This window comes from Chelon labrosus (assembly GCF_963514085.1).
Source record: "Chelon labrosus genome assembly, chromosome: 3".
Classification (NCBI taxonomy): Eukaryota; Metazoa; Chordata; class Actinopteri; order Mugiliformes; family Mugilidae; genus Chelon; species Chelon labrosus.
Window position 1 is genome coordinate 29,218,800 of NC_140339.1, and position 9,417 is coordinate 29,228,216.

The following is a 9,417-nucleotide window of genomic DNA, read 5'->3' on the forward strand; positions in this document are numbered from 1 at the left end:
AGGGTGGAGGGGGACTGGTGAGACCTAACATTAGTGCGATATTTCTTCAAAGCTATATTTAGATAACTGTATGTAGAATTACACGTTTAAATTGAAAAACTTTTCTTTAGGAGCGATGTTAGTATTTATTTCTTTTGGAAATGGTGGTAAAAGTGCACGTGACAGTTCCCTTAGTTAAAGTGTAACGTGGTACGGTCCATAGAAAGTAACCCTATCAGGGACTATCATTTCCTAATTTTCTACATGCTCCTAATGTGGTATATGCTAAAGACTTATTTTTTCTTATAAATATGGTTATTTTTTTATTATTATTTTTTTGCAACAACATTTTATTTCTGTTTCCAGTTAGGAAAATATTTTCACCACAGTGCTGAACAAATGCAGAGTAAAATCTAAATACACTACAATGAAGTATATAAAAAAAAAAAAACATACAGTTGTCAACAATACAGTAAAAGTGAATCTATGAAATTTGCAAGAACCATTGAAACATCCGTCTATGACATATGACACACTGCAATAATGTATGATAAACAGTGGAGGGTGTGTGCATTTGCCTGTACTATAAATCATGTGTGTAAAATACAATATATTGTTTTGTATTGCTTAAAGTGCAGACTCTCAGCTGTGAAGGGTCGAACACAAGTATTATATGAAACTTATGAATGGCAAACATTATTGTTTACAGGTCTCTTATTTTCAGGAGCTCAAATGTAATTGGACAAATGAACAAATTGCCACTGTAAATTGTGTGGTTCTTTCTGCCTTTAGTTTTGCTTCCATCAAGTAACAGGCGCGTTTGATCAGGTTGAGATCAGGTGACTGACACAGCCATTGCAGAATATTCCACTTCTTTACTCCTGGGTTGCTCTCACAGTATGTTTTGGGTCATTGTCCATCTCTTCTGTGAAGTATCATCCAATCAACTTTGCTTTATCTGAGCTGACAGTATCCCTGTACACTTCAGAATTTATCCAGCTGCTTCTGTCCTTCGTCACATCATCAATGATGATAATAACCCGGTTCCATTGGGTGCAATGCATGTTCAAGCAACACACTGAGCCCAGTGTGTGTGTTACACATGGTATTGTTTGCTTAGATCCGAAGCAGTTCCCAGTCTTTTCCATACTTTCTTTATCCTGTTGTTCTTGTACAGATTATTCTTATAGTTTCCTCTCTACAAAGATGCAGTCTCAGATATGGTTTGACTTTCTGGTATGTCTTTTGGCAGAGTCTAATTTGTTCTTTCTATTCTTGAGAGATATGCAAATTGTGGTGAACCCTCTGTAAATGCTCTCATGACATTTCTTCTGCATGGTAGGTTTGGATCATGATATACTGTATCTATCTCTTGGAGTGTGTTCTTGGCTTGTCAGGATCAGGATCTGACCTGTTGTCTTCTTCATTTCCTTTATAACAACATGGAATCTTGGCTCATTCCTCCATACTGAAAAACATCAGCTTCTAGGATGTTAGTGGATTTAAAATCCAGATTTTGTCTAGGCCATTCCAAAACATTAACCATTCTTAGAATGGCTTGTGTCTTAAGATTGGTACCTGGCCGCATCTGATCCGCTTTCTCTTGAGATTCTAAGATTCAGACCCAAACCACTGAATACCAGAATTATTTCACAAATAGGATTGGGTCCTTTTGCTAAAATGCTAATAGTGTTTTCCTTCTTCAAGACATCACACATCTAATTTAACCCTAAAAGTTATCTTGATCATCCTGGTTGTAAACATCAAAAGTTACCCTGGGTTCCCTTGTGACCTCGAGAACTGTTACACACTTTGTTCTTAGCCTGATCTTTGTTTGTCAACCACTCCTGGGGAGGGGGCCTCCTACATTCTGTCTGGCTTGAAATTGGTGGGGTGCTTGACTGTCATGATCTTTACTTCTAATTTCAACCCAGTGACATTGACATTTATGAATTGCATGCACATTTTTCAGAGATTCAAATTTTATGCAAAACCAGATAACCCATGTGATCTCAGGCTGAGCTGACAAACTGGTTCTCTGTTCACTGGGGTTGAAGTCTCAAGGCTGTCATCAAGGCCTCGACCTGACTTGAGTTTGTTTGTCTAAATGAAATTAAAATCATTTAGTGATCAGGGGCCAAACATTACTTCATTTGATTTCAACTAAAACAGTTAAAAGTTAAGCATAACCAAGAACCACTGCACACACAAGGTTTAACAGAGGGATGCGCTAAGAAAGTACTATAATCAGTATGATCAAAGAAGTTCTGTTGTAGTGCTTCAGGATGAGTTGAAGACAAAAGAACGTCACAACGTCATGAATGGAAATCATTTTCATCACAGGGTTTATGTAGCTGATCAATTGGCAGGTATGCTTCAATGTGCTCTTCATTCCTTACAGCACCAAAGTTATTCATCCTAATTTTGTTCTGTTGCAACTGGACATGGATGATGCTGATCTAAAACCAGTTCATCAAGATGTATCATGCTTCCTGTCTTAGTTTAGCATGTTAATAGGATCTGACAATTAGCCAGTCTGTCCTGACGGATCAAACAACCATACACAAGCCCTTTTGTGTAAATTTTAAAATCAAAAAAAGAAAATGCATTTATGACTGTTTAAATTAATATCTGACAGTTAACAGCACATTCATTTACTGAAACAACACAGTAATGCAAAAAATGTGCTGTACATTCAGATGTCTTAAAACAGACAAGTATAGCAAATGAACTGCAAATGTCTTCAGTTGGTGTCGTGCTTGCAGTGTTCCATTCGAGTAAGAAAATCACAACTTTGAGTTCTCTCTCATCCGTGGTGCTTTACGTACTACTTTTCTACTGATAAACAGTCCTTCAGCTGTCTCAGAGGGTGCGTTCTTCTGCAGTGTCTGATGCAGGTAGCCATTGTAGAAATCAGCTGCTGTCAGTCTTTTTTTTAAGACCACTGTCCTGAATCCCACCCAGCCATCCTGGAACAAGAAACACATGGTAACAAATGTTTGTGCCACAAAAAAAATAAAAAAACAGGAATGCAATACTACATCTACTACATTACTTTGTTACAACCAGGCCCTTATTTCAAACAGGCTCTTTATGAGACTTTTAGCAAGACTGCTCTTTATTTGCTCCTATAATTTGTGGTGATGCTGTTTGTGTTAAGACTGTACAAAGGCTACATCTCATCCAACGTGTAAATGAACATAATTTACACGACAGCAACATTGTTTTCCCTAGATTATTTTTCTATTACCAAATAAACATTTTGCTTTCCCTCACAATACCTTTTGCTTTCTTTCTGATCCAATTGGTGTTTTGGACCACTGCAGTTATTATTTTATTATTACTATTATGATTCTCTGGCTGGACATGGTTACTGCTCAGACTTCGGATACATTTGTGGTTGCAGCTGTTAGTGTTTGAACCTGCAGTGCTCCTATCAGACCTCTTATTAATATACCCTAGGAACTCGGCTACAACACAATGCTCAGTCAACATAACCGTCACGTCACACACAGCCACTGCATGTACTTATAGTTATCTATAAACAGCCAAAGCACAGCTATGCCTGTCCCAGTCTGTCCCAAAAGACTTTCTGTATGTGTCCACAGCACGTGATGACATTGATGGTGGTCTGGTTATCTTTATAAATGCAAGGACTTTATTTATCCCTGTGGGGAAATTAAGGTGTTACAGCGGCCGGGAACAACAGTGCAAAATTAAAAAAAAAATAAATAGAATAAAGTAAGAAAAGACAAACTGTATAACAAATATGTTAAAGTACAAAAATATTTACATATAACATCAGATTTAAGTGGCTAACCAAAAAGTTGAAATGATTGCAGTAGTGTTAAATGAGGGTTGAAGTGGTAAGGAGGCCGAATATACATAATGAGAAGAATACACATTCATGAATAGCATGAGTAAAGACAAACTCCAATAGGAGTTACACCAAGTATTGCAACAAATGACACGCCAATGTTTTCTCTGTTGATGTGGGTGACCTTATGTATGATGCATTAGCACTTAAAAATTAATGAAATTTTGCGTATCACATATCTCTTGATAAAGATGTTGTTGGCATGGAGTAAAGAAGGTCAGGTGTGCAGGTTAAGGTTAAGAAAAAACTGAATTTTACAAACCTTACAGAAGACAGCCAGAGTATTAGACTCCTTCTGATAGATCAATGAGCCAGGGATGGGTTTCCTCCTTTCATCTGCAAACATGCGAGAGACAAATAACAGCTTGGGGTCATGGAGTCACGTTATATTACTGACGTAAAATACAGTAGAGCGACAGCAAAAACACACACAGATAAACGCACGTGCATATTAAATCTAAGAGCTATCTGGCTGTCAGTCTGAGGTGCAGCCTCTGCTTCTAAAAATCAACGTTTACTTTTAACAAAGAACTCAATATCCATCAACACAGAGACATTTTTCTACACTATTTAATGACCCAACATGGTTTCTTTTAGCAGGAATGTTTCAGCTTCTTTTCCGAGAAATTGTTTTCTTTTTAACCACAGATTTGACATATGGAACGATGACAAAAAACGTTCAGGCCACTGCAGTGATATGCTCTATAGTTTTTAAAGGTTTGCTGAAATACTATTAGAAGCAGTTGCTTGGCTCTCTGCAAAGAAGCCAGGTCCTCACTTTATGCCACACACAGTACCTCCACCTACAGTGTTACTCTATTCCACCTATACTGACAGGCACAGTAGTACTCTGATTTTGATTTTCTGAACCCAAGAAGAACATACCTGATAATGAAATGTGCAATTTTCCTACAAAATCCTGGAGTTTCATTGTCTTGCCCATCCATATAGTCCTCAAGGGCATCTGATGAGGACAGAGTGAGAGAGAAGTATCATTGTACTGATGTTCATTTGAACATTTTGGAAAATACATGTGTACCGATGCCTCTCACATTTAACTGCACTTTAAATATACTGTATATCCACGGAAGAGAAGGTGAGACTGAGCATACAGCAGCTGTTGAAATGCTATGATGACACAAAGAGGTGTGGGGGTGGCATTCAAAGTCTGATGTGGAAATGACGCCCTGTCCAACATGCCGCCTTCTTTCTGCCCTTCCACTCAGTTGTCGCCATGATGATGATGTCACCTCTGTGTGATGTACCCTTCATTGACCATGTGTGGTTCAATGTGAGCATGTAGAGAATAAGACACCTATGGTATGTTGGTGTACCGTGATGTATAAAGGGAACGTTCTCTCCAGGTACCAGTAACCACACTTTAATGAATCTGATTATCTTTAGGTGCACTCCATTATTGGTTTTCATGTACGGTAAATTTTATTTTAGTACAGATCCTAAGCATTAGTTTATAAATGTATCCCCAGATCATTGGCCCTTACCCGGGATCCAATGGCGCGATGCAGACGATCAATTTGCTCACACGTCTGTTCCTCCCACACAACCCAGCTCATGGACTCCTTGATTTTAGGGGCTGTTGGAAGAAATCAGGGTGTAAGCTGAAAGATCTCCTCCTCATTTACATTTAAAATGACTGCGTATACTTACCTAATGTTGCACCTGTCTGGCCTTGCTCCCTTTTATTTGCCATTCTCTCAGGCAGTGTCATCAGCGTATTAATCAGCTGCAATCAAGAATGCAAACACAGCAGCTACGTTACCATCCTGTTAGTGAAAGGGCAAAGTAACCATCTTTTTCAACAACTCACCAGATGTGCTCCCTTTGTAGCAAGGACAGCTCCTAGCTCATCAGCAGTACAGTTCTCAGGGACCTGGTGGAGCTCTTGGTTGAGGATAGGACCCACATCAAACCTGGAATGTGAATACATTTGGAATTTGTTTATGCTTGCACTCGGACAAAGAGAAAGGGAGAATACTCAGAGGTTTTCGGCGCGTTTACCGGTGAGGGCGGATCTGGATGATAGTGACCCCTGTCACAGTGTCACCGTGCATTATGGTGTGGAAGATGGGTGCTGAACCTCGCCACCTCGGCAGCAGGCTGGGGTGAACATTCAAAATCCCGCTGCAACAAAAGAGCGTGTGCCCACAAACAACTTATACACAGTTCCTGATTTAATGCTTTATGTGCAGATTAGATAAGATCATATGTGTACTATATGTATACCTTATGTATAGAGCTGAGGCGTATTTAGACCCCTTCACTTTTCACTCACTTTGCTCTGTAAAATTGGCACCTCATTAGTTAAGGCTTCATGGTAGGCTTCGTAAAGGATGCCACTAGAGAAAAGGGCCCACTTTCAGTATGTCTGCGTGTATAAAAATGACTCTGAGAGCATAAGGAAAAAAGTTCACTGGAACACTGAACTCCAGGCTCTATGTCTGGTGAAGAGCCAGCACGGCTCAACACCTACAGTGAGACATGGTGGTGGGAGATTCATACTACGTCCCCATAGTTTCTCAAAGGCAGGGACTGACTGATCAGAATAAGAGAGGAGACATTCTTGACAGAAAATGAGAGATGTTAGCTTTTAAAAGTTTGAATAAACTGGGTTTCTGAAAGTTAAATGTATAATTTACTTGGTTGTAATATGTCTGTGTGTAAAAAAAAAAGCTGACAGGAAAAGGGTGCACACACACATTTACAAACGACTAGTTCAGTAGGTCAAAGCTGAAGCATTCTGACAAAAAGACAGCATCCAGAAATCTGTATGATTATTTCGGTGAGAACATATCATAACCAATATGATCAATGGCAAGAGATGTCAAAAAAGAAACAAGTGTTGTAATAAGTGCATTTGTGTGTGCCATTGACAGGAATGAAATTTCTATTGAGATGCCACTGGGTTTAGGTTCAGCGGATAGCGAGTACAATGCCAACACATTTACAACAGAGCATGACTTGCGACAGATCCCTAGTGCAGAGCAACACTCCATTGGTTTTAGCATATCACTGATTAATAATGAATACTCACTGTGGAAACTTTTTGATCAGGCTCTCATGGAGTAAACATCCAAAAGATACGACCACCCCAACATCAAATCGCCCATCCACATTGTCAGGGGGCCAGCTGTGGAGTGGAAGGTGGTTCTGTTGAGCAAACCTCTTCACAGGGACGTCACCTGACAACGTAACGACTTCAAGGTTCTCCACTATCCTTTCACTGGAGCTCCTACAACAGAAGGGTAGTCATTATGTGACCAGACTTGAACGGTATAAAGTAGAAATGAAAACATAGACTGAGCAAAGACCTTATTCAACACAGGACATCCGGCATTAAACCCCTGATCTTTGTAGGAATAGCATTGCTAATGTAAATGGGACTGTTAGGATAAACTTTGTACTGAAATCAATATCTTATTTAAAATGCTCCAGCCCCCAAAACTTTTCAGTGGGATTCAAATCCAGATACTGAAAAGTCCACTAATGGACATTGCTGGAACAACGTTTGGTTGATCTGGACATTCATGATCTTCTTCAAAATGGCCAGATATCTTAAAAGAATCCAAGATGCCAGTCACACAGTCACGTTGATCATTTAATGCAGAAACATAATACTGCCACAACAGTACAGAGACACCTCTATGTCTGACTGATGGGACACTCTTGTCATACAGATCTTACACATCTCACCAGACATACCAGTGGTGCTGCATTTACGAATTCATATGCTTGCCTCTGAATCTCCATTCACCACCTCTCCTCTGTTGTCTTCTGTAGTACATCCCTGCTTTTCTGTCTCTACTCATCCAGCTCTTGTTCTTGTGATGTCTTCTCTTCGAGGTCGACTTGGAAATGACACGTCTGCCTCCAGGGGAGGTGTCCCTCGCTTGTCGAGATGTTGTGGAGGGATTTTACTTCACCGTGGAAAGGATCCTGCAATCATTCACCACCGGTGTCTTCTGCTGACGACCTGGCCTTTTTGTATCAGTGTTCACGTGGCCACTCCTAATGTTCCTGCTATCTCTCTGATGGGCTTGTTTTGTTTTAGCAGCATAAGAATCCACCTCAAACCTGTGACTTGCTTCACTGGTGTAAAACAACATGTCATGGGTGGACGGTCCATAATTAAATTCAACTTATTTTTATAATTGGTTAAATCTCTAAGCGGTTTTTGGGGTCCAGTGTTTGCTCAAGACACCTCCGACACGGACACAGGGGGACGCGAACCTGTGACCTTATGGTCCCAACGTTGCTTCTAGAACCACTTATCATAGCTCCCCCATATACTTTCCTCACTGCTTCACTGCGGGTAGGTAGGCTCCAGATTCTCGTTTCAGAGCTTCCGGGAAACGGGACTCTCCTTTAATGTAGTTTTTAGGTTTATTATCATATTGTACCTATCATGTGTGATACAAAGAAACATATATGTCTGTGTAATGCAGTGTAATGTCTATCAGTTCTAACACTGCTCGCTGTGTGGTAGGACCCGTACCTGTTGGATGCGAGGAGTTTCAGAGACTCCACAGCAAAATGATCAGTGCCGAAAAAGAGGATTCTCCACGGAGGTCCTGATGCTGATGCTGATGCTGATGCTGATGCTGATGACATGAGTCTACACACCGGCCGTTGGCAAACATCACTGGCCCTCTTCCACACTGTCTGCCCACAGCAGCGCTGGACGCGCTGGAGGATTCTCAGGTAAGCCCCCGCTGCTCTGCTCTTCGTCCACATACTGAAAGAGGCTCTTGCTACAGTTTAAAACACCATGCGTACGAAGTGTCAGTGGTGACACAGGGAAACTTTCACTGTTTGTAGTCTTTTTGCCCTATCAGAGGCGTCGGCATAGGGCGCCGCCATGTTTGCCAATGCACTTCTTCTTCTTCAGGGGTTTTTGGTGGTTGTTACGAACGAATTGGCGCCATACCGCCACCAACTGGTAGGGAGTGTGGATCAGAGAGTCTGGAATGGAAAAACAAACAAGTATTCTCTAAATCAAAGAATTAGTCTTATCTATTTTCCTCTTTATTACTACTCAAGTATTCATGTTAATAGGTGTGTGTTCCTTTCTCCCTTTCCCTCATCTTCTTGTGTGCATGTCTCTGACCCAGAGTTGTGTGTTTCTGACCTGTGGAGCTGCTTACCACTTATCTGTGTTCCTGGTCCTCATCAACCTGCCCAAGCTTCAAGTCCTGCAGTGACCCACACGAATGCATCATTCTCCAACCTGCTTACAATGCCCCTTATATTCAGTCTTTATACTCACCTGTTATGCATGCATCAGTTATATTGTGTACTCTTGTTTGTATCACAATTAGATTCTACATGTATGCTTTAGTCAGGTGTATATATTTTGTTCCTCTCCTCTCTCTTTTCTGTCTCTACCTGGCTGGCCTCTTGCAGATGGGTCCCTCCATATGAGCTGGGTTCTTCCTGTTAAAAGGGACTTTTTTCCTTCATGTAAGTGTTTGCTTGGACTGGAGTCTGATAATGGATTATCGGAGTACCATTCATTGGGGAAGGAAAACAGGATCACAACAGTT

General features: G+C 40.7%; 1 protein-coding gene across 1 annotated transcript; it reads right to left on the reverse strand.

The window, feature by feature from the left end:
• Positions 1 to 442: 442 nt before the first annotated feature.
• mtfmt (mitochondrial methionyl-tRNA formyltransferase) lies at positions 443 to 8,864 on the reverse strand. The gene is made up of 9 exons (XM_084541701.1): positions 8,370 to 8,864; positions 6,909 to 7,106; positions 5,876 to 5,998; positions 5,685 to 5,787; positions 5,525 to 5,600; positions 5,359 to 5,450; positions 4,742 to 4,820; positions 4,119 to 4,192; positions 443 to 2,948 (listed from the first exon to the last, which is right to left on the reverse strand). The coding sequence occupies exons 1-9, from the start codon at positions 8,606 to 8,608 to the stop codon at positions 2,766 to 2,768; spliced, it is 1,167 nt and encodes a 388-aa protein (XP_084397827.1). The 5' UTR covers positions 8,609 to 8,864; the 3' UTR covers positions 443 to 2,765.
• Positions 8,865 to 9,417: the final 553 nt, after the last annotated feature.

Bases quoted from the DNA above. Each gene is read 5' to 3' on its own strand.
- mtfmt (XM_084541701.1), bottom strand. From the start codon at position 8,608: ATGTGGACGAAGAGCAGAGCAGCGGGGGCTTACCTGAGAATCCTCCAG. The intron at 7,107-8,369 runs GTACGGGTCCTA...CTTCTGTTGTAG, and splicing joins AAACTCCTCGCATCCAACAG to GAGCTCCAGTGAAAGGATAG. The intron at 5,999-6,908 runs GTGAGTATTCAT...CTTTTGTTGCAG, and splicing joins CTGATCAAAAAGTTTCCACA to CGGGATTTTGAATGTTCACC.